Source organism: Fusarium oxysporum, chromosome 5 (genome assembly GCF_000149955.1).
Source record: "Fusarium oxysporum f. sp. lycopersici 4287 chromosome 5, whole genome shotgun sequence".
NCBI lineage: Eukaryota > Fungi > Ascomycota > Sordariomycetes > Hypocreales > Nectriaceae > Fusarium > Fusarium oxysporum.
The window spans coordinates 3,932,084-3,955,769 of NC_030990.1; the positions used below are offsets into that span (position 1 = coordinate 3,932,084).

Here is a 23,686-nt window from a genome sequence, read left to right on the forward strand (position 1 = left end):
AAGAGACATTACTAATCAAACTGTACATCGTACTTCTTGCGCAGAGTCTCGCCATAGCGCCAGAACAGAAGAGGTGCGATCGATACTACGATGGCAATGAATCCAAGAAGTGAGTTTCCCTAATAGTTGTCAGTATCAAATGAGGTATATTCATGGCGAACTCACCCATCCATAACCAAGAGCAGAATACAGCGGTAGGCCAGCAATAGGGAGGCATCCGCCGACTATACTACGTATGACACTTGTAGCAGCCAGAGCGCTAGCCGCATAGGTTGTGAAGGCATCGATCATATATATCTGAGTGGGAAGCTACTATATGTCAGTCGTAAGCATAGGTCACGGTGAGACTACAGCTTACAAAAGAGAAGATCAAACCAGCACCAGAGAATCCCGTGAAGATTATAGGAACTATCCAGTGGACCTTATACTCTGCTGTCCAGCCATACACGAACAGCCCAATGGGGAGAAGCGGAATCCCAAGGACGATGGGAAGCAATCGATATCTGAAACACTTAGTGACGTTCGTTGTTTTTGAAGACATACTCACTCAGGCTTAGACTCTCCGTCTTTCTTGGTAAGATGGTCTTGAAGCCAGTCACTCAGCCAGGAGAGAACCACCAATGCAACGATACAGCCTACTCCTACTCCAAGGAAAGCAAGCCCAAGAACATCAATCTTAAACCCGTACTGCTCAGGAAAGATCGTTGAGAACGTGGTAAAGAGAAGATATAGGTAGCCATATATCAGTGCGAGATATAGAGAGAGACCAGTGACGATAGGACTACGGATCAACATTCTCATCGGCCTCATTAGCGCTCGAAACAGTACTTGTCCGACTTTCGGTGCTTCTTTATTAGGAGTCGGGTCGTCTGTGCCCTTGGCTCGTTTTCGCTGGATCGTGGGGTGGTGGGATTCGGTGAGGAAGAGAAATGTCGCGATCGTCATGAATCCTTTCTAAATGCAAAAAGATTAGCACTGATTATGGGACATAAAATCGTACTCACAAAGATGGCCATGATCCAGAACACCCATCTCCATCCGAGGTCCTTCGCAACGAAGCCACCTATTACAGGTCTATTGGACGGGTCAGTACCTCAATGTTCGGTAAGGAGAGTAAACTTACCCAATGACAGGACCTAAGAAGTAACCAGTGAAGAATATCGACATCACAAAACCTCTTTTCGACAGTTCAATCTGATCAGCAATACTTCCACCTCCGATATTCATAGGGCCAGCACCAAAGCTCCCAGCAATAAACCGAAAGACAATAAACGTTGCAATGTTCGGTGCAAGGGCACTGCCGATCGAAAAGCCAAGGGTGACAACATTAGAGATATTCAGAAGCAATCGACGACCGTAAAGTTCCGAAAGCGGTGACAGCAGTACAGGACCGAACGCGAAGCCTAGAACAAAGATTGATACGACGAGAGATGTCACGGGTGGTCGAGTTTCGTGGAAGTCTTCTTTCAGGAGAGGAACGCCTGGGACGATGACGGATGATTCCAAAGGACTAATATGAAACCGTGAGATGATAAGGATTTTTGATGTTGGAGAGGACTTACGTGATAAAACCCAAGATAGACACAATTCCCAAGTTCAATGCTTTCCTCCACAGGCTCCAATTTTGAGGATTATTAGGGTCTCGTTCCCAAGGGATCGGGAAGCCTGGTTGTTGCTTTTCAGCGTCTGATTCGGTCGACATTCTTTTGTACAAGAGGGAACTCAGACAAAAGACAGCAATACTGGCATCCTATATATTTTTAATCATTCCTCTCTATATAATAAACAGAGCCGTCGCGTTTTCTACGAATTTCTAGACAAATCGCAATGTCGCCAAGCAAATCGTAGTTCGCTTTACGAAAATTGCCCGATTAGGAAATCCTGCCACCTCGCTCAGCGACGACCGGCTGAGTTTTTGCGGCTCATCGGAGTTTAATAAGCTTGTCCAAACGCCAAAATGAGCTTTAGCCTGGGGAAATTAGCTGCATATGTCATTCTTGACTTTCAATGCCGGGAAATATCACGATTTAACGTTGACGGTCGGAGATTATGTGACACTCCAACTCGCTCAGCGATGCTGAGCCCATAATGGTATAAGTGGCTGAATAACACCGAAAGAGATCAATCGTCGAGATATAGTATATAAAGCCTTTCACAGTGTACGTATATGAAATCATTACTTCAAACAAGACAGCAAAACATCACATAGCCTTTCATTCATATGTCAAACACCACAATGTCGGGAATTTATACCCAGGTTCGGCTCAGTGACGGAGTTAAACTCAATGTCTGCCTCCTCGGAGCTGAGAACAAGTCGAAACCCTTGATAATCTCTCTTCATGGCGCTCCAGGACTCTCGTCACACACCGGCATAAAAGAGGACTTCAAGTTTCTTGCAGACAGGTTCCGTGTTCTCGTGTATGATCTTCGAGGCAGTGGAGGCAGTGAGGTCAAGGGCCCTTTCACCGATGAGCAGTGGGTCTCGGATCTTGAAGAGCTCAGGTAAGTGACCGTTGGGCGTTTACCTCAAGAATCGTGGTTAACAGTCTTTACAGAGCTTGGGCGGGAGACGAAAAGTTTATCCTTGCTGGAGGATCGTACGGTGGCTTCCTTGCGCTGAACTACGCCCTCAACTACCCAAACCGTCTCCTGGCCTTGATCCTTCGTAACACCTGGACATGTGGCCCCCAGGGAACACACCGCGCACTGGCAAATATCCTCCTATCACACCGCATTAATCCTGATCCCATGCGCCAAGTAAGACTCTGGACCGGCAACGTACGAGGCCAAGAAGACGCAGAACAAGGCATGGCCGAGATTGTCACCATCTACACCCCCGAGAGTAACCCGGCGCCTGAATCATTTGAAGGTGCAAGTACCGAACTTCGTTGGGAGGTTCACAACGCTGCGTTTTCGTGGTCACAGCCTCGTTTTGATGTGAGGTCCAGGTTGATTGAGATCAACGTTCCGACCTTGGTGGTTGTTGGAAGGCTTGACATTATTTGCCCCATCGAAGAGTCTGAGATGATCTGGAGGCATATCAAGGGTAGTGAGCTTGTTGTCTTTGAGAAGTCAGCTCATAATCCTGCTACTGATGAGCCAGAGAAGTTTCGAGAGGTTCTCTCGGACTTCCTCGGAAGGCTTAAGTGTTAACTGTGTTGGTAGATCCGATATATTGATGTTTTTGAGCTTGGAAATGCCATGGACATCAAATTTAGGATATGTCTTTTGAACAATATGGACCAGTGAACTATTAGTTCTGTCGAGACCGAGATCGATCTCTAGCGACGGAGATGGCATCTCACCTCTCGTAATATATATATATTTTGGTAAAACTGAAGCACGAAGTATCGCTAGCTCTGATTTGAATGGACAGCAAAACTGTCTTCCCAGCTGTACGGATTTCCCGATGGAGCCTGGCACCAACTTTTGTCCGCCTTCGGTTGTAGTCGCACATATACCATCAATCGATGACAATTACTCAACCATCTAGATTCTACAGTAGATCTGCTTGAAGATGTGCAGCCCAATACTACTTGAATTATGTACCAATGCCTCGACTTGCAGCCTTTCAGCGCTCTTTATATTAACGTGCTCCATTTGAAGACCCCATCTTTTCATTACACTATGTCGACGAGCCAATTTCATCGATGCATAATACATGAGTATACAGCAAACTTCCACCCCCAGAATATCCACATTTCCTAGTGGTTTGGCAGAGTGTTGCGGTCACTGACGGGTTGTGGGAGAGGTGATGCATATCTGTACGATAGGGGCTATCGGCATCAATCTACTACTGCAAGTCAACATTAGGTCAATCAACAACAGGGCATGCTCGCAAAATCTTATAGCTGACAATATTTATTATATTATTAGCATCATTTGTATGTGCTAAGCTGGTGCCCGCCCCTCGCAACCTATAGACAACCACCAATAACTCATTCGTCCTCATCCTCATCATCACGCCAGAGTGGCTGAAGGAATACATCACCATGCTTTAGAAACTCTCCGCATTTTTGTTGGATCGATTTCCTGGCTGAATTGTGTATCAAGTTGGGTGAATGCTCCATCGTTTCCCGGTAAGAGTACATATCTGGCACTGTGGACGCTTCCGGAAAGTCAAGAACCCCTGAGAACTTGTTCAACGACTTCGTGAGCCATTCTTCATCAAGACCCAAGTCGTATGTAGAGATTTATCTTATGATAGCCTCCTTCACATACTTTCCAAGTTCCGGATTCTCAGAAAGAGTCCTACAGAATAAGAACTCTGCTTTTGGATGAGTTTAGAAGTAGCCAAAATGGTGATGCAGTACCTTCTGTGCGATATATCCCCATCTCTTGCAGATGAAGGAGAGATTTAAGACCGTCTGGCGACGTTCTTTGGCCGCAGGAGGAGGTGCTATCTCGCCTGTACAGCCTACGTCCGGCCAATCTCTATAAAGCTTTTGACAATGAGGACATATGCTCTCGCAGATGAGAAATATAATCTCCCGTTGGAGGTTCTGTATCTTCATGTTGTTTGAATGATTGTTTTGCGATATATGATAATGGGTGGTTTTGTGAGTTTTAAGAGCTTGAGTCGAGCAAGGTTGTACCCAGGAGGAAATCGGGGCCTTTTATAGTCCAAAGATGAGCTGAATGACTGGAAGGTGCGAACAATTTCTCACAGCCAGCTACTATTTCTCATTCAAGGCTCTTCTCTTGTATCACTGTAATAGTGGCCGCATTATCAGCATGTGCTGATTGTCGTCAGGAAGCACAGTCGGAGTGTGCCTCCTCTAGGGACTAGCAGTCAACCGATTGCCAGCGGTTTGTTTAGGTTGTGACTATCTTTTGTAAGCATTCTCAAATAAACTTGGTAGCATACTAGCTTTATTAAAAAGACCTACTCCATTTACAGGTTGGTAGGCTACCGTCCGCTTGCTAAGTAATAACATCAATGACTCCTCTCTAAGTCTCACACGTGACAAATGACAATCAGGCGATTCGAGAGCAATTTATTTGTCTTTTATGAGGCTGAGCTGTTGTTGAAAGCTTTCATGGTATACTAATCCTACACGATATGTGCCACAGAGCCCTCCAAGGCTCCGTAAACCACCTCAGTATCAGATGTCATAGACCAAGCTCACGTTTATCTCTCCCCTCTCAAGAAACAGAGCGCATTTCTGTCTTAATTTCTCACAAGAAGGATCCTCCGAGGGTACCGGCGGGTCTGGTGTCCCTTCCGGGGGAAGGCCTAGATGAACATTTATCTGGATAGTTTTCAGTACTTGATCCTCAGGGCTTTCGGGGCAATTGGATAGAATGTATGTAGCGACTGAGGTAGATAGCCCCTTCATGTCTTCACGTTCAATTTCGAATGTTGTGGTTGAGAGTGCAGGGGGGAATACAGCTACCCAAGCCTGTTCATGTAGCATTAACTCGTTTTCTGTTCTCTTACAGATGGGTTTTGTTGCGATACGTAGCCGAGTAACATTTTCAAGGATTCTTGCCGCTGTAAAATAGCGTGCTTTTTATTGCGTCAGTACTGTCGCTTCTGTCAAATTATCCTTCTTTTTGGTAAAGATTTCACAAATATCTTGAGCTGTGGCTGGGTTTGGTTCTTCTGTATGTCTTCGCATGTAGCTGGAAACTTTAAGGGGCCCCGTGGCAGACACCAAAAGTTGCAGTACTTTCCGGCCCAAACACACGTCTTTCAGATGAAGAGTAGGTATATTGTTGAGCTGTAAAGGACTCTTCATCGTTTGGCGAGTTGGGTTTCCAACTATCAGGATCTCAAAACCCTTGAATATTTGACAACAATCCACCACCAGCTGTATCTGAGAGATCGACTGGACCAGACAGAGGATGAGCGTCCTGATAGTGGGGCCCTTCTAACATGGTAACCTTGATGACATTACGAGGAAAAGTATTCAGATGACTGCTGGATGGTTTCTTGAATTGCTGCATCAGATGGTCGAGATTTTGAGTATCCATTTGAAGATCTTCGATACTTGGTACTTGAAGCAAGATGATTGGTATAACAAACGCTGACCACGCTCCGATGCTCAAAGTTGAAGGGCGTCAGGGGGGGGTTTAGAATGTCCGAGAATTTGTCTAAGGACTTGAGTAGCCAAGCATCATCCTGCTGGTCGAGATCCCAATCCAGCTGAGGAATGTACTTCAGGTAAATCCGCTCGACAAAGCGACCTAGTTCTGGCTTTTCGCAAATGGTCCTGCAAAATCTGATATCGCCTCTATCGCTTCTCTCAGGAAAGCCATAAGTATGGTAGAGCACTCGCTGTGCTATATTACTCCATCTTTTGCAGAGTAAACAAAGGTTTGAAAGCGTAATTTGTCTGCTCTTGCAATCGGTTGAGTCGATATGTCGGAACGTGGCATATGTTCTCGTGTCTATATAACAGTGTAGACAAAGGTCTTCACAAATTAGGTATATGAGCTCGGCAGGCAAGTCCTGGAGGTTCATGTCGTTTGTTTTACAATGATGGGATACAAGATAGTGTCGGTGAGATGGATGATTTGTTTGACAAGATTGAGCTAGGAGAACTTGGTTGGGAGAAATTCCCGGCCTTTTATAGTCCAGGGATGAGGTGATTCACTGGAGATGCGAACAATCTGTCACAGGCGTGTATGGCAATGTAGCACTGACGGTAGCTTGTGACAAACTGTAACTCCGAATCTTGGCACTCTGGTCTTCGACCACATAGCTGACCCCTGTGTAGATACAGTTTTGTGTGTGAGTTTTTGTGTTGTATGCAGAGTTTCGGACCTATGCTAGATGTCAGAACATTTCAGGGCATTGTCATGAATGCTCAACAAGCCATCTTGGACATTCGTGTATTAAGTATGTTTCCGCTCATGAACACCCTCAATAGCTTACCACACCGGTCATACTAGCAGTTTGTTTTATGTTTGGGTATGTAGGTTTCTCAGAGAACTTAGATACCAAACGGGTTGTACTGGCCCTTGGATATATTGATGGATGGGTAAGATCAGTCTGGATAAGTATGAAGAAGGGGGACCTTGGGAGGACTCGCGACAAGACTTTAGAGGCTGGAAAAAACAAGCTTTGATACAAGATTAAGTGTTGTTGATCTGGGTCTGCATGTGATTTTTTGAAACACTACCTATGTGACAAATTGTGTTCTTCGGCTCATAACTTCAGCATTTGATGTGATCCCCTGATTTGCCGATTATTGTTTGACTTTGCTAAATATCTGTCTCAGAGCACTGATGTGGCTTGTAAGAACTTTTTTACCCCTGGATCCATTCAGCTTGGGGGAACTCAAAAGTCAAAATTGAGGATATCTCGCCGCTGGGTCCAACGAACATGTATGTAGATAATTGAGGGAATTAATTTTGAGTATGTAAATACTTGCTGTTGAGAGCCTGGCATATGCTCTTACAATCAACGATGTTGAATATCTGAGAAACAGTAACAATCCCTATACGCCCGTGTAAAGCAAACGCCCATCCTTCCAAAACACATCTATCCAGCTCATTTACAGTCTGGTCATCCCAGGGTATCACAACTTTTCACCTCCTGTCAAAAACATCCCGAACCTCAACAACGCCATCCATCCTTCCAAGGACCAGAACCTTAGCATCCTCATCAAAAGCCCCAGACATAACCATCTCCTCCGTAGCCTCATCGTACATAATCGTTCCCGTCGCAACATCCATGATGTCGAACCCATCTTCGGTTCTGCAGAGCATGTATCGGCAGTCGGGCGAGATCGCAAGGGGCCATCCCTCAACAGCGCGCACTGCGTTGAGGTTATAAGACGTCAAGTCGTTGGCAGAGGGGATCCAGATGTGAACGTTTGTTCCCCAGACTGAAACGATGCGTCGACCATCGGGGCTGACTGCTAGAGCGCGGGGGTTGTTTGAGCCGTCGATCTCGAGACGGCGAATTGTCTTGCAAGTCTTGGTGTTGGTGATGCGCAGCGTTCCGTCGCGTGAGATAGTGACGAGGCTCTGGTCGGGGAGGAAAGTAGCGTGAGTAACTGCGTCGATGTGGCTCAGAACCTTTCCGACTCGGACTCCATTCTTCACATCCCAAACTCCAATGCGATTCCTCGCTTCACCGACTGCGATGAGTCTCCCATCACGGCTCCAAGCAATTGGCTCACCCTTAGCCTCCTTGAGTTCGCAAGCCGTCTTTCCACTAACATAGTCCCTCAGGAAGACAGTGCTAGAGTGGTGAAAGTCGAAGCCTCCTGTAAACTGAACGGTCCAGTCCCTCATAGTAGCCAACTTCGAGCCATTGGGTGAGAAGACAGCGCGTGAGCCACTTGTCTTGGAGTAGCCGCTCTGAGTCTTGATGTCAAAGACGTCGATCCAGGATTGAGAGGTTTGCGCAGCTGTGTAGATTGCGAAGACAGCTGAGGTTGAAGGGGAGATGCCTACTGAGGCGATCTCTGCCTTGCTACAGGAGCGGCTAAAGCGACGTGTGATGTCCATGAGTGATGTTGGGTCTCTGGCACCTGAAGTCTGAGATCTTGATGATGAAGATGAAGGAGATGCAGATGATTGTCCCCTGCGGTGTCGTTAGTCGTGAGCTCGAGGCTGAAAGGGGCTGGACTTACATGATGATGATGATGATGATGATGATGGATAGTCAATAGAGAGTGTAGAAATGTGGAGAAGGTATCCAAAAGTTTTGTGAAAAATCTTGATATGATTGTATTGTTGTAGTATTGTCTTGTAGAGTGTAGTTTGAAGGTATCACCAACTTCCAAAAAACCGGCGATCACCTTGATCTTTAAACAAACCGCGAAGCCCACCACGATGACTCCTCCCTGCATCTAAACACACCGAATCTTACAGATTGCTAATCACATCCCTCGATTTGGCGAGGCTCAAAAGCGACTGCTAACAAAAGGCGTTAGGAAATTTCACATTATTCTCAGCATGTAGTGAAAAAGGCTGAAGACATACAGCGGTAGGGGTGAGTCACTAGTAACACCCGCCGGTCTCCGCTGGAGATACACGGAGGAGAATTCGGCGTGGCAGAATTAGGGATAGCGCTGATGACATGGGTGCCGGCGTCGTTATTTTTGGACGTGAAGAGGGAATTGGAGGTTGTAAGAATGAGACTCAGCGGGTTCATGATAGCCCGCACCTTGGCATTGCATGCAATGACTCTGAAGATCAATTACTCTTACTGACAGCTAATCACTCCAATTGCCCGCTTGCAGCTCATCTTCACAGCTCTTGATCTTCATTGTGATGTGAAAAGGTGAGATGGAGACCCCCACAACCCCATGAGTTGTGATGCGGGGAGTATAAGTGAAAATGGTCTAGCCTTCTGAACCGAAAACTCCAAAACCAGACTACGCGATGGTCCATTAGAAAGCAGAAATGGAATCATTGATTATGAAATCATTGCTTTGTAAATACTCGCTATTCAGCTCATGAGCTAAAGTTACAATCGTGTCCGATCACGGAGACAGACAATGGATAGATTTCATCATATTCAATTCATCATTTCATTCAGGCCTGATCACACTGATCATACCAGACTTATTCGTCATTTCGACCCATCAAGGTGTCTTTGATGCGCGCCAACAAGAGCATTCAGCTCCACCATTAACTCATTCATAACTCCCAATGCTACTCCCAACAAACTCCTTCTTTTTATTTTTGACAATACCACTCGCTTAAGCACCGAATGCCTCCTCATAGTTGGTCATGCAAGATCGGTAGCGAACAGAGCTCGTCCTCAGAGCCTCCATAGCCTGCTGAAGACCCTCCTTGGAGATAGGAATCTCCTCAATCCACGACTTGATGCCCTTGTCAGCAGCGAGCTGCAACATCTCGAGCATCTCACGTCGGCTACCCAAGTGCGATGTTCCGATGTAGCAACCGTTGGTGATGAAGTCCTGGTTGCGGATGGAGATACCATCACCACCGGGAAGACCAACGGAGTTCCAGTGGCCGTGCACATCGAGAAGGCTCAGGTACTCGCTGAGAGCGAAGCCCTCGAAAGAAGTGGCGGTGTTGATGATGATGTCGAAGGACATCTTGTGGCCCTCGGTCCAGTCCTTCTCACCAGTGGCCAAGAAGCCATCGGCGCCCATCTTGCGGGCGTCGGCCTCCTTGGCTCGTGAACGAGAGATGGCCCAGACTTCAGCGCCGAGGGCCTTGGCGAAGAGAACACCGTAGTGGCCAAGACCACCGATACCAACAATACCGACCTTCTTGCCGGGTCCGGCGCCGAGACGCTTCAGTGGGCTGTATACGGTGATACCGGCGCAGAGCATGGGAGCAGCTTGGGTGCTGGACAGGGCTTCGGGGATGGGGTAGACCCTACGAATTGTAAGTCAACGGGGTCGATTGGGTGGACAAGTGAACTCACCAGTACTCATGCACTCTGCTGTGAGAAGAATAACCGCCCTGGGTCTTGAAACCAGTATCGAGGTAATCAGCGCCATAAGCGTCGATCTGGTGCTTGCAGTAGGTCTCGTTGTCATTCTTGCACTGACGGCACTCAAGACACGACCAAACCTGGGCACCAGCACCGACACGGTCGCCGACCTTTGCGAGAGTGACCTTATCACCAACACGAAGAACCTTGCCAACAACCTCGTGGCCTACAGCGAGAGGATAAGGGCAACCGCCCCAGTCGCCGCTGATGGTGTGACGATCACTGGCGCAGACACCACAGCACTCGATCTTGATGTCGACATCGTACTCGCCAAAGGGACGGGGCTCAAACGAGTTCTTCTGGAAGTCGGTCCAGTGCTCGGCGCTGGGGGACTGAAAGCCCTGGAACTTGTCGGGAACAGACATGATGATGATGAACGATACAAGGGTAGTATGAGTATTGAGATGACGAGAAAGAGAGAGTAAGGCAATTGAGAACAAGTCAATTGGGGTTTCTCTTCCTTTATAAAGCTCATCTCATGACGACGAGCCGACCAAATACCCCCACTCGTCGAAACCACCTCAGAGCTCACCCCTCATCGCGTTGACTACCGTATCCGTTACGTGTGAGGGGCATTTTTTTCTACTACGACCCCTCCATCATGAAAGATCATCTGATTCGAGTAAGCGACGCGGTTTGGGGGGAGGAATTGAAGTGTCGCATTTCGAGATTGGGGGTTTCGGGACGCTATGCCCGAATTGCAGACAGGCGACATGCGATACCCGATAGCCGATGTGGCCATGTTATTGGCTGAGGGGTCATCATGACTCTTGACATGAAGCTCGGATTATCGTGGGCCGGCGGAGTCTGAATTCCTCCACCAAGAATCGTGGGGGATGAGGTAGCATGAGAGGAGCTGCATTGGCGATCTGTGAGGAGTTGGCTCGCGCTGTGTTTTATAGTTCCATTTGTCCTGATGGGGGTATCCTTTCATACGGCATCATATGTTCTAGACCTTGCTATATCATGTCTTGTCAAGGCGTAGTCAAGTTATATCCAAATCATTCCTCCTCATGACCACAAAATTCGGGTACTCCAAACCGAAATCTCGCCTCCCCAAATACCGAACCTCGCTATAACCGTCCGAAAAGCTCACTGCTTCTTCCAATCCTTCTTCTTCAAAGCTCTCGACTCTCCCAGTCCAATACCCATCAAAAAGCTCAGTCTCATAGTCATCCCAAGATACACAAACGGCACATTCCCCCAATCACTAGCATTCCACGCCATGACATCCCAATAAATCCTCGGCCCAAGCTCACTCATCGAAAACAAGTGTCCCAGGTCCGCAATAAGTAGTACAAGCAGGACCGTCCTCCAAACCCGCAAATCCGCTGTAGATCGCAGAACGAGCGCTTCGTTGAGCGCAAAGAAGAAGAACATATTGGCGAGCTGCGACATAGCTACAGATGTAGCCTTTGGTGTTTCTGCTGGTGCTGAAGATGCGTGAAGGAGAGATAGGTAGGTGTCTTGGCGGAAGTGAGTGTAGAAAGCGCCGGTGAGGGCAGAGATGGGTTCAAGAATGAGGAAGAAGATGCGGTAGATGGGATGGATGCGGAAAGCCACTTGGGCAGACCTTGGAGTTGGAGTGGCCATGATGAAGGTGAGTTGATGTGATCACGGAAGGTGAATTGTGTCTCTGATATGTTGCTACGTGGTGATAATGAACAAGCTCTCAAAAACTTCAGTATGGATCCTTGACACGGGAAAAACTTGATCCACTGTCTTCCCCACGACAGCCCTGCAGCATTAAGCTTTGGAAGGGCTGCATCCTGAGACAAAGGTGAAGATTGCTGGAATTGAGATGCAATATTGGATATTTTAGCATGAGACCTACCGATCCCAACAATTTGCGACTTATAGCACTTGTCTTCGAAGGCCGTTCTTGAACCAGGGTGTTCCGTAGGGTAGCCATGACGTCCAGACTCAGGACACTTCGGCCAAATTGTCGAGGTCTAGACCTTCAAGACTTAAAGCTTCAGGCTGAAGTCAATTCGAGCTTACAGAAATCCAGATCAACCCATATGGAGAATTTCCCAGCCGTGGCTGCCTGGTTCCAAGGAGCCGGTATCGGACTGTCCGGTTCACCAATTGTAACAAACCCAAGTTCTTCTCAGCGACTTGTCGATCCCTTCCTCAACTCAGTCAGATTTTTCGTTCTACGGGTTTCAGGGACTGATGTACGCAAATCTTTTTGCAAACAGTTTCGGGCTGTGAACCGTCCACTCACAAAGGGGAAATGCTGTTACTGTTCGGAGTAACAAAACGGCAGAATAAGGGTCTTCAGCCCCTGTGGATGAGATCAGTCAGTGAGCCCAGCTAAATCCGGGGTTGCTTTGGGGGATTAGCTTGTTTGGGGTGTTGATCCAGACCCCTGGATGACCTGGGCGCATTGAGTGTTGCACTGCATGGGTTCTCGAAGTAACGCTGTTGTTGTGGTGAATCAATGGTGCACAGCCATTGGCCGTTGGAGGTCTCGTCAATAGGGATTAACGGCCTTGATATGAAGGCCCAACATTGCTGCTACGTTATAATCACAGTTATTGCGGCATCGTTGCATTAGTCAGTGCCTGCAAATTTCTCTACTGAAAAGATTCAGCCCCGGAAATAAGAATACGGAAAGTTTGCATCGCCACTATTAAGTGTCTTTCGCCCTGTTTGGTAGGGTTGGCTGAGGATGGCTTGATGGAGGGGCGGCTAGCAACAGGTGCTACTGCTACCGTATTCAAGGGACCTCACCGCTACAGATTAAAAAAGCAAAGAGTTTTACGGAGTACCGTCATAATCTTTAGCCTCGTCAACAAGTAACTTCTTTCTTCAACTACGTTGTATGAGCTTGTTCAGACCAGACCGAGGAAGAGAATCGCGGGCTCCGAGAAAACTGGAACCATACGATCCACCTCCGCTCGATAAATCAAGAATCGTTGTCCTTCCCGCATTCCAAGACTCCTTCTGGGGCAGCGCTAGCTCACAAGTGCATGTCATCGTGTACTGTAGATGGCGTTAAGCATGACTTGGGACCAGTCGCCTTACATCACCGCCAAGGGTCGTTCAGTATCGTGACTCGGCCTATGGAGCACTAGCCTTTGTTAAGAGATACTTTTGATCTCTTCCCTTTTCTAGACGACACCCTCTCCTTCCTTTATTCCCCTGATCACCGTTCTTCTGACTCGTCTTGTTGTGCTGTGCTGTACAGTACCTCCTGTGAAAACCCAATCAGGGACCCCCTGTTTTCCAGATCCCTTCAGTGGCAGTTCAGTTCGCCCTTTAAATTCAAGCCCCCCCTGTCTTCCGCCGACTTTACCGGGATTGCTAATCGCAACGGTTTTTTCTCAAGAAGCCTGCTCTTCCTCCCTCACATCCATCTCCATTCCTTTTTTACTCCTTTTCTGTTGTTCTTTTTCTGCTTTTCTGTTGGGATCAGCACAGAGCGTATAACGAGTACTAAAACACCCTCTGAAACCTCCGTCCTTTTTTTCTTTTTGAGTTGTTTGCTTCGTGTACCGTTGCCACCCAACACCGAACGACCAACGACAGGAACGGGCCCAAATCAAGGTTCCGCGAAACTTAAAGAAGGCCTGAGACCGCCTCTGCGACCAGGCCATACCGACCGCCCGATCGTAAACAACAACGACAGAGGCCAAACCCTGCGACGAGCGCATTCATTTAGCTCGTTGTTCCTCACTGCTCGACTATTCGGTCAACTCGACATTCCTTCACATTCATCGTCGTTCGATTATTTGCATTTCCAGCTCTGATAGTTCCAGCACAGCCCGCTTTGACACACGTTCCTTTCTCTAGTTCGACAGTTTTGCTACCACCTCGATTATGACCAAGCGCATTTTCCCCATCAACGACTGGGCTCCTGCTCAAGAGGTCATGATGGAAGCTCCCTCCGAATCTTCGTCCTTGGGCGTCTCGACGCCTGCCCAGACTGCGAACACCACTCTCCGCCCTGAAGCAGTCGCCATGCACACAGCTACCCCCCCTCGAAACCGCAGCATGAGCCTTTCTATGCCCTGGCGACGACCTAAATCATTTGCTTTTGGTCATGACCATTCTCATTCGCAGCATCTTTCTCGGCATTTTAACGATCTCGCTGTTGACGATACCGAAGACGAGTTCCACGAACTGAACAGCGCCCATCACGAGACCCAGCACCAACACCACTTCCACACTCCAGGCGCCAAGCAGATCAAAGGCATTTTTCGCCGCGCTTCGCTCTCGATCAACCGAATGGTTCATCGACGACCTTCGATTGCTGAAGATGTCGAACAACCCGAAACTGGTAGACCTACTACTTCATACAACAATGCGCACTCGACTTGGAGCCGTCTTCGACAAGCAACTGTTCGTCGTTCACGATCAATCTATGGATTCGACCTGAAGCATGACCAAAACGCCTACAACTATGAGAACCCTTCACATCTCCCGATTCCCGGTTTCCGTGGCGAGCCACCCGTCATTCCCAGCAACTCTGGAGCTGCTGCTAAGGCCTCAGCTGCTATGCAGAATGAATACCTCGCCCGCCAAGGCCTCTATAACATGTGGTTGAATCCTAGCACCAACGACGAGAGCAACGATCGTGAGAGCGGAATCGGAATTACAGTGACACTTCCTGGAGCCGAGAGTGAGACTGAGATAGAGCAAAATGCTGCTATTAGCACGATCGACTTTATCTCCAGACTTCCTGCAGAGCTCGCTATTCATGTCCTCGCAAACCTCGACGCTTCAGCACTCACCAAGGCCAGCATGGTTTGTAAGAACTGGAACAAGATTGTGAGCAACCAGCACATCTGGCGTGAGTCTTGTCTTCGCGAGACTACTGCCACTTATGCTACAAGTGAGCCCGTTGCGCCTGGAAGTGGTCTTGGAGTTCCTGCTATTTCACCGGCGAATGACTGGAAGGACATTTACCGTGTCAAGCAGGAGTTGAGCCAGCGATGGAAGACTGGCAAGGCCAGACCTGTCTACCTGAATGGACACAAGGATAGCATCTACTGCCTTCAGTTCGACGAGTAAGTTAATCGGTCCTTTTACAAGTGGTTTACTAACCTGAAAAGGCACAAAATCATTACTGGTTCCCGCGACAAGACGATTCGGGTTTGGGATATGCATACCCTTGAATGCACCCTCATTATTGGACCACCCGAGATCATCGCCGAACCCGACATGCTCATTGACGAGGATGGCAACCCTACTCATTTCGCTTCAGGATCCTCCGACAACGAGAGGTCAAACTTCTCTATGCCTCGCAGTACATCATTCCCTACACATCACATGGCCTCTATTCTGTGCCTGCAGTATGACGACGAGATCCTGGTCACTGGATCCTCCGACTCTACCTGCATCGTTTACGACGTACGCGCAGGATACCGTCCTATTCGCCGACTCCGACACCACACCGCAGCTGTTCTCGATCTTGCCTTTGACGACAAGCATATCGTCACATGCAGCAAGGACTTCAGCATCTGTGTCTGGGATCGCCACACCGGCGACTTGATAAAGCAGCTTCGGGGACACAGCGGACCTGTTAACGCAGTACAGATGCGGGGCAACACCATCGTGTCTTGTTCGGGAGATTTCCGCGTCAAGTTGTGGAACATTGAAACAGGCAAAAATATTCGTGAGTTCACGGGGCACACCAAGGGGCTTGCTTGCTCCCAATTCTCCGAAGATGGCCGATACATTGCATCTGCTGGTAACGACAAAGTTATCCGCATCTGGGATGCCAACACTGGCGAGTGTCTCCGTGAGATGCGCGCCCACGAGAACCTGGTTCGCAGTCTGCACATAGATAGTGTGAGCGGCCGACTGGTCTCTGGAAGCTACGACACCGACATCAAGGTGTGGGATATGGAGACTGGACACCAGCTGCTCGACTTTCCCAAGTGGCACGCAAGCTGGGTTTTGAGTGCAAAGAGTGATTACCGTCGCATTGTCAGCACAGGACAGGACCCCAAGATTTTGATAATGGATTTTGGTGCTGATGTTGATGGTATTGAGAATATCGAGAGTGCCAGGCCTCTTCAGATCGAGGGAGGGTTTATCTGAGCCCCGAGCATGCGACGGAGCAATACGATTGGGCGGATACTAATATGCCAGACGAACACGATTGACCTGGCTTTACGACTTTATGACATGGAAGGGTTTGCTAGACTGATTTAAGATGTAAGGCAGCATTAGGGCATGTTGGATGGACATGGACATGGTGCATGCGTGCAACCTCATGGAGCACATTCGAGATCCGGCGATGGATCTATCGTTCATGAGGATTACTCGCCAATAGCGTTGATGAGCGATCTGGATCACATAGACTGCGTCTGGAGTTTATATAAACGAATTTACTTATTTACTGCTTTCGAGTCTTGGGATCCTCGAGTCTCTGACATTGTGCTTCGTTTCACGACGAACGGTGAATTAATTTGTTTAAGTGGTTACAGGGTTCAAGGCCGATGCGTGAAACAAGGGAGTTCGAGATCCACGGGAACGCGCATCGATATCGAAATGCGGGATGAAAAAAAGGATGCGGAGTGAAACACATAGCGTGTGATGAATAAACGTAGATCATGTGAAGGGAATGGTTCAGAAACAGATTGCATGAACACGCACCCTGAATTAATATATTTCATGTCTGCATGTTCACAGTTCACCTGACTTTGATGGTCTATCCTGTGCTATATCGGGTAGGTGGTATAGATTTAGAGTAATTGTTGTACCACATGCAGGCAACCGTTGACCTTAAATGCGACTCTATTCTCAGATTGATGTGCATTGTGAGGAGGTGGATTGGGCTGGAATGCGCTTCATGGTGTGGCGGGATGTGGGGAGAGGTGTGTTGAAACAGGGGACCACAAGGGGACTTGTTGGCTGTGATGGCTTCAAAGCCACCAAGATTCAATATTTGCGTAGATCAATGGCATTAATTCAATATCGATAGCTCCAAAACTTGCTTTTTAACACTTTCATGCTCGGTGTTGACTCTGAATGGCTTCATAACCGCCACTATACAGCGAAAGCCAAGGAATAGATGAGACCCCTACTGTAAATCCCTTTAATTAGCATCACCTCACGTACCGGAGCCACCTCGGCCACAACGTGATTAAGCGCTTAACAGATGGTAGTCGCGCGCGTGTTTAGAAGGGTCCTGCTAATAGCTGAGACAACGAGGGGGATTCTATGCCGTGGCGCAGAGAGAGTGGGAATGTCTTGTCTTGTAATTAAACGGACCATGGCGTAATGCTTCAGTGGGATAGGAATGTAGTTTCGTCTTTGGAGGAATGGTGGATGCATGGGTGACTGGAAATTAGAGTATGCGAAGCTAAAAGTTATCGATACCACGTTACTGGTAGCCACGGGTTATCTTTGCAGCGAGAGAGGCCACCCGCCTCTTTCGGTGTTACCGTGAATCATGGTTCTGAGATGTATGATCTGGTGGTTTGGACTTGTGATAACTTCTTTAGTCTCTAGACAAGAGAATTGCCGCTGTTTAGATCATGCCCCGGCTCTTTTGATCCGGGAGACGTAGCGTGAGCCACCCGCTGGCTTGTCCGGGGTCGTCCAGTGAAACAGGGCGCTAGACCGATTTCGTCGAGATAGAGGGTACTTTCCCTTTTTGTCGAGAGATCAAGGGTGTTCTCTTCGGTAACTGGATGAGCTTGTTCCCCTTTCCCGTCCTTTCTCTTCTCTGCATCATCGCCTCGACTTTCATCATCCTATACTCGTCAACCCATCCTTGACTTTTGTATCAAAATCTTTATCGTTTCATGTTTTGTTCTGGCCTGGTTGGCCTTGTTTGAAACGGTCCGTGATGCTACTATAGCCAATGACGATCCCTCTAATCTGGTCTTTTTTTCTGCCCGCCCTTGTCTAGCTTCGGCCCCTTGGAAGAGTGAACAGACAGTCAATGGACAACTCCACTCCAATGGCAGGTCCTCGGAGGCAAAGACGGCGGATGGCGTCCGAGGAAAGTTACCACGATGAGATCCCTGTTCCTGGTCAGGGCAATAATAAGGTAAGTCGAGTCAATAGTTCATGTCACATATAATCATCCCAACCGTGTATATCTATCCTTACCCTGTCTACTCTTCCCTTTCTTCGTTCCATTTCAAGTCAGTCGAAAGCTACCACACCACACCCTCCACCACGACAGTCAGTCTTTATCGTGTGAACACGCGATCGCGTGTGTCTCTCCTTGCCTCTCTTTTTTATTCATATTCCTGCTTGTCTGGAACAGCGTCATCTTGATCACCACCCTCTCTTTTATTTTGCCTGCTTTTAAAGAACAAGTCAGCGCCCGTCTCTCCCTCGAATAGCTTTGTTTCTTGGCTTAAGATTTTTGGTCTTATTTTCTTTGACCTATCTACTTGGTAAGTTTCATCTGTGAACAAGCCTCAATATGCAAGCGGAACAGGGGACCAACAACACCTGCGAACCCTCATCTCAAGTGCCCCTTTCGAGCATTGCCGGCCGGATCATGTAAACAATTGATTCCTAGTGGTCTCAGCGCCTATAGATCCTGCTCTGCTGTACACCCTTTCGGTGCCACTGTCGAAAGCTGCCGAGATATATCATCACCTGCCTCACTTGGACTTGGACGGCTGTCGACAGTGTCAGGCTGCCAATTCGATTCAGATACTGCACCTCACTTTCGTTCTGCCAGTGCCAGTGCCATTGTTATTTTCTGCCTTATTTAGTCTCGTCTGTTCCTTCGTCCAACCTCTCTTTTCATCCTTTCTTCACCATTGTGCAGATCATTGTTCCCTTCCTTTGTTCACCTCGATCTAACACAAAACCCAACCCCAAACCTAGTTGATAGCTTTCTAGAGCTTAATACTGAGATCTCTTCTTTTCTCGCACATTACACTGCTTTCCCCAAAGTTACTTTTGCGCATGATTTTCTCCAATTTTCTCAGAACAAATATAAAAATACAGGCATACTGACTGCATCCTTCATAGCCATCCGCAACATCAACACACTCTCTAGAGCGATACTACACCTCTACACCCCAGAAACAACGACTTAGCTGGCTATTCATCGTCATCATGGGGCTTTCGACTATCGTCACGGCCTCCCTCTTGGCCATGCGCCTCTTCACCCTCCCAGCTTCGGCTGCTCCTCAGGCCATTGAGGTTGAGGTTGAGGTCGCTGCTCCCGTGGCCTCTGTGTCTACTGCCGCTCCGGCCTATCCTGCACCCCCCTCATCTGAGCCTGCCACTCCCGAGCCTCCTGCTTACTCGGCTGCCGCTGCTGCCGGTTCTTGGTGGTTGTCCGACATCAAGCGCCAGGGTGTCGTTGCCTATGGCTCTGCCGACTACAAGATCTTCCGCAACGTGAAGGACTACGGTGCCAAGGGTGATGGTAGCTCTGACGACACTGAGGCCATCAACGCCGCCTTCTCTGATGGCAACCGTTGTGGTAAGGGCTGTGACTCTTCTACTGTCACTCCCGCTCTCGTCTACTTCCCTACTGGTACCTATGTTGTCTCCAAGCCTATTCTCCCCTACTACTACACCCACATGATCGGTGATGTCAACAACCTTCCTGTTCTCAAGCCAACTGCCAACTTTGAGGGCATGGCTGTCATTGACGTCGATCCCTACAACTCGGACGGCTCCAACTGGCACACCAACCAGAACAACTTCTTCCGACAGGTCCGCAACTTCAAGATTGATCTCACCGGTATGCCCAAGAGCTCCGGTACTGGTATCCACTGGCAAGTCGCCCAAGCTACCTCTCTTCAGAACATCGTCTTCCAGATGATTGAGGACCCTAGCGACGACAACAAACAGCAAGGTATCTTCATCGACAACGGCTCCGGTGGCTTCATGACCGACCTCACTTTCATTGGTGGTCGATACGGCGGTTTCTTTGGTAGTCAACAGTTCACCAGCCGAAACATGACTTTCCGCAACTGCAACACTGCCGTCTACATGAACTGGAACTGGTTGTGGACTCTCAATGGCCTCGACATCTCTGGCGCCAAGGTCGGCATTGACATGACTGCTGGCGGCAACGTTCAGAACGTCGGCTCTATTCTCCTTACTGACAGCAAGATTGCCAACACTGCAGTCGGTGTCCTGACCAACTACAATCCCGCCCAGCCCGATACCAACGGCACTCTTATCATCGACAACGTCGACATGTCCTCTGCTGTCCCTGTCGCCGTCAAGGGTGGTGGATCTAGTGCTACTATCCTCCCCGGCAACGCCAAGATTGCATCTTGGGTCCAAGGTCGTGCCTACACCGGCGGCAGTGGTAAAGCTATCCAGGCCACTCAGACTCCTGTCACCAAGCCCAAGGCTCTTCTCGATACCAAGGGTAACGTCGTCACCAAGAGCAAGCCTCAGTACAACAGTGTCCCCGCTGCCAACTTCATCTCCGTCAAGTCAAAGGGTGCCAAGGGTGATGGCAAGACTGATGATACTGCCGCCATTCAGGCTGTCTTCAACAGTGTCCAAGATGGTCAGATCGTTTACTTCGACCACGGCGCTTATGTCATTACCGATACTGTTAAGGTTCCCAAGAACATCAAGATTGTTGGCGAGGTCTGGCCTCTCATCATGGCTGGTGGTAACAAAAACTTCAAGGATCAAGCCAACCCCAAGCCCGTCTGGCAAGTCGGTCAAGCTGGTGATGTCGGCAACGTCGAAATCCAGGACCTCATGTTTGAGACTCTCGGACCCCAGCCCGGTGCCATCTTGATGGAGTTCAACGTCGCTGGTTCTACTCCCGGCTCCGCTGGTCTCTTTGATGTCCACTTCCGCGTCGGTGGCTCTGCCGGTACTCAACTCCAGTCTGACACCTGCAAGAAGACTCCCGACGTCAAGACCGAACCCAAACCCGAATGCCTCGGCGCCTTCATGCTCTTCCACATGACCAAGCAGTCTAGCTGCTACCTCGAGAACACCTGGTTCTGGGTTGCCGACCACGAGCTCGACCTTAGCGACCACTCTCAGATCAACCTCTACAACGGCCGTGGAGTTCTGATTGAGAGCACCAAGGGTGCTTGGCTGTGGGGTACCGCTTCCGAGCACAGCGTTCTCTACAACTATCACCTTGAGAATGCCTCTAATGTCTACATGTCGCTCATCCAGACCGAGACTGCTTACATGCAGGGCAACCCTGACGCGACCGTCCCCTTCACCGTGAACAAGAAGTATTTCGACCCTGACTTCAAGGCCACCTGCACCGGTACCTCTGAGCGATGTGCCCGTACCTGGGGTCTCCGCGCTGTCAACTCCAAGGATGTCTTCATCTATGGAGGAGGTCTCTACAGCTTCTTCGACAACTACGACCAGGTCTGTGTCGGCCAGAACAACTGCCAGGACAACATGATCGACATTGAGAGCTCCCAGGTGCACCTTTACGGCATCAGCACCAAGGCCTCTGTTAACATGGTCAATGTTGATGGCAAGTCGGCGGTCCTCGACAAGGACAACCGCAACAACTTCTGCGCCGCCATCGCGCTCTTCTCATCTTAGGAAGATGAAGTCAACGCGCCACCTTATGGTGTGCCTCCTTACGCATAGCCAGCGCGAATACCCGAGCGACACGTGCTCATTGCTGATTATGTGCTTTGAACGTGCGTCTGATTTTCTTTCTCTTTCTTCTTTTTTCCATAGGGTCTTTTTGTTCCAGGATGGAACTGGAGTTTCGGATAGTAAGCGATGAAAAACGCTTTTGATAACTGCACCTTACCTTTGAGTAGACAGGGTAGCTGAATGAATCAAGTTGAGACAAGAAATGTGACCCCCAAATGTGACATTTTTGTGAGTGTGATATGCTGTGCTGTGATGTTATGACGTAAGGGAGCCAGATGTGATGTTTGACCGCGGGAGGTTGTGGTCACAAGGCGGTTGGTGGACAGAGCCCAAGAACAAAAGAACAAACAACCACATGAAACAAGAGTAGACTAGAAAGAGCTTGAATAAAACGAAAGTCAATCTTGTATACAGAGTATGTTTTGTCTCTGTATGAGAAGAACTACGAAAAGGCAAAAAGATGCTGGTGGAAATCGAACCATCAAATCAGCAAAAGCGAAGCCGAGTCCCGAAGGAGATGAGAGGCGGAGTGATGAAAGGAAGAGTTACACCACTCCGCCAAAGTTCAGCTGTTTTTAGCTACTTCGCTGAAAGAGAGAGCAATAGAATGAATTATCAAGGCTGATTCCATGTCTTGGAGGAAGGTTAGCGTGGCACCGTGGCGTTGATGTTGCCTGGTGTTGGTGCAGGGGTTATGTCGATCCATGGCTGAACGACAAGCAAGGTTAGTATGCTTAGCCCAGCAGATTCAGGCACAGAGAACAAGACTCTGTATGGTTAAAGAGAATAAGTAAATTATTAGTTTCTTTTATCTATGCCTCGCTTAAAATTGAGAACATTGTAAAATCGAGAGGGGAAAGATGCAGCATGGTTGCAAAAAAATAGAGGCTCAAGGGTAGCTAACATTCGAACTCATGACCAAAAAGCGAAGTCTCCCGAGGGAGAGGTTTCTTTGGAGATGCAACCGGAGTACAGTTGAGTTAAAGATGTAGCTACTTCGCTGGGAGTACTGCATGTTGGTCTGGTCTATAAGGCTGTGGTGTTGGCTGAACTAGGGTGTCTCGCAGCACATCTTTCCAAGCTGGAGCTTTTGCAAGTCAACGGGAAGCTTGCCTGACTGAGGGGATGTTATTACAACAACATCAAAAAGGTATCTATATATTTAATATGTCATGTTTAAAAGTATGTCTCTCAGGTCCAGAAAAGTCCAAAAGAAGTGGTCAGTATGGCCATCCATGGTCATATTGCGCCTCGAACTGCAGGACTCTAGCTTGGCAAAAAGCGAAGGCTTAACATCCGGAGATGGTCAAGCAAGGTTGGTTCAGTTGAGCTATTGAGCACGTATTTCTCGCTACTTCGCTGGTAGCTGTTTGTTTGCCTTTGCATATAAGCGACTGTTCTTTGTCGCTGTTGTTGTTGGGTGGAGAGTTGTGGTGATGTGCTGCAGGGGTTGTTAGCGGGTGTGGGGTACTGGAGCCGGCGTTGAGTCACCTCGCCGAGATGCATCTGTGAGGACCCCTGCAGTCAGGACCGTGTTGACTTGTCTGACACTAATAGGGAGAGCGACGTCTCTGTTATTCAGCGTAGCTGTGTCTTTCAGTAATTAATCTCAACTCCTCAGATACCTGGGTACTAGTCAAGGCGAGTAAGATTTCCTTCCGAGGTTTGTATTGGGACGAACGACTTGATTTGCTAAGCTATATAATGGCTATGTAG

At 48.5% G+C, this 23,686-nt stretch overlaps 9 protein-coding genes across 15 annotated transcripts; 3 read left to right on the plus strand and 6 right to left on the minus strand.

Moving 5' to 3' along the window:
* Positions 1-11: 11 nt before the first annotated feature.
* On the minus strand, positions 12-1,702 carry FOXG_18289 (uncharacterized protein; the record flags this gene model as incomplete). Its single annotated transcript, XM_018398350.1, has 7 exons — positions 12-119; positions 166-309; positions 359-503; positions 548-954; positions 1,005-1,074; positions 1,124-1,510; positions 1,563-1,702. 7 exons carry the CDS (start codon positions 1,700-1,702, stop codon positions 12-14), a joined length of 1,401 nt encoding a protein of 466 aa, XP_018235826.1.
* Positions 1,703-2,236: 534 nt separating this feature from the next.
* Positions 2,237-3,153, plus strand: FOXG_02328 (uncharacterized protein; the record flags this gene model as incomplete). The annotated part of the gene is made up of 2 exons (XM_018379733.1): positions 2,237-2,502; positions 2,556-3,153. The coding sequence occupies 2 exons, from the start codon at positions 2,237-2,239 to the stop codon at positions 3,151-3,153; spliced, it is 864 nt and encodes a 287-aa protein (XP_018235827.1).
* A 336-nt stretch (positions 3,154-3,489) lies between these two features.
* FOXG_18290 (uncharacterized protein) lies at positions 3,490-3,600 on the minus strand (the record flags this gene model as incomplete). Its single annotated transcript, XM_018398351.1, has 1 exon — positions 3,490-3,600. One exon carries the CDS (start codon positions 3,598-3,600, stop codon positions 3,490-3,492), a length of 111 nt encoding a protein of 36 aa, XP_018235828.1.
* A 3,781-nt stretch (positions 3,601-7,381) lies between these two features.
* On the minus strand, positions 7,382-8,611 carry FOXG_02329 (uncharacterized protein). The gene is made up of 2 exons (XM_018379734.1): positions 8,589-8,611; positions 7,382-8,539 (listed from the first exon to the last, which is right to left on the minus strand). Coding segments are annotated over exons 1-2 (1,005 nt in total). The 5' UTR covers positions 8,591-8,611; the 3' UTR covers positions 7,382-7,536.
* Positions 8,612-8,693: 82 nt separating this feature from the next.
* On the minus strand, positions 8,694-9,250 carry FOXG_18291 (uncharacterized protein). Of its 2 annotated transcripts, none has more exons than XM_018398352.1 (2): positions 8,941-9,250; positions 8,694-8,874 (listed from the first exon to the last, which is right to left on the minus strand). In XM_018398352.1, exons 1-2 carry the CDS (start codon positions 9,110-9,112, stop codon positions 8,834-8,836), a joined length of 213 nt encoding a protein of 70 aa, XP_018235830.1. In that variant the 5' UTR covers positions 9,113-9,250; the 3' UTR covers positions 8,694-8,833. The 2 variants fall into 2 exon arrangements, with proteins under 2 accessions (XP_018235830.1, XP_018235831.1); XM_018398353.1 differs by having other exon boundaries at positions 8,815-8,871; positions 8,941-9,249.
* A 72-nt stretch (positions 9,251-9,322) lies between these two features.
* Positions 9,323-11,050, minus strand: FOXG_02330 (alcohol dehydrogenase (NADP+)). The gene is made up of 2 exons (XM_018379735.1): positions 10,361-11,050; positions 9,323-10,311 (listed from the first exon to the last, which is right to left on the minus strand). Exons 1-2 carry the CDS (start codon positions 10,792-10,794, stop codon positions 9,663-9,665), a joined length of 1,083 nt encoding a protein of 360 aa, XP_018235832.1. The 5' UTR covers positions 10,795-11,050; the 3' UTR covers positions 9,323-9,662.
* Positions 9,614-17,275, plus strand: FOXG_02332 (uncharacterized protein). 4 transcript variants are annotated; one of them, XM_018379740.1, is made up of 4 exons: positions 9,614-10,320; positions 10,389-10,422; positions 10,498-15,444; positions 15,490-17,114. In XM_018379740.1, exons 3-4 carry the CDS (start codon positions 14,255-14,257, stop codon positions 16,478-16,480), a joined length of 2,181 nt encoding a protein of 726 aa, XP_018235836.1. In that variant the 5' UTR covers positions 9,614-10,320; positions 10,389-10,422; positions 10,498-14,254; the 3' UTR covers positions 16,481-17,114. The 4 variants fall into 4 exon arrangements, with proteins under 4 accessions (XP_018235836.1, XP_018235833.1, XP_018235835.1 ...); XM_018379737.1 differs by having other exon boundaries at positions 10,389-15,444; positions 15,490-17,275; XM_018379739.1 differs by having other exon boundaries at positions 9,614-10,422.
* FOXG_02331 (uncharacterized protein) lies at positions 11,057-12,139 on the minus strand. Its single transcript, XM_018379736.1, has one exon. The coding sequence runs from the start codon at positions 12,020-12,022 to the stop codon at positions 11,522-11,524; it is 501 nt and encodes a 166-aa protein (XP_018235837.1). The 5' UTR covers positions 12,023-12,139; the 3' UTR covers positions 11,057-11,521.
* An 800-nt stretch (positions 17,276-18,075) lies between the features above and the next one.
* Positions 18,076-22,225, plus strand: FOXG_17741 (uncharacterized protein). 3 transcript variants are annotated; one of them, XM_018397742.1, is made up of 3 exons: positions 18,082-18,440; positions 18,716-18,795; positions 19,385-22,180. In XM_018397742.1, exon 3 carries the CDS (start codon positions 19,472-19,474, stop codon positions 21,908-21,910), a length of 2,439 nt encoding a protein of 812 aa, XP_018235840.1. In that variant the 5' UTR covers positions 18,082-18,440; positions 18,716-18,795; positions 19,385-19,471; the 3' UTR covers positions 21,911-22,180. The 3 variants fall into 3 exon arrangements, with proteins under 3 accessions (XP_018235839.1, XP_018235840.1, XP_018235838.1); XM_018397741.1 differs by having other exon boundaries at positions 18,076-18,795; positions 19,385-22,225; XM_018397740.1 differs by lacking the exon at positions 18,716-18,795 and having other exon boundaries at positions 19,385-22,195.
* The last annotated feature ends 1,461 nt before the right edge of the window (positions 22,226-23,686 follow it).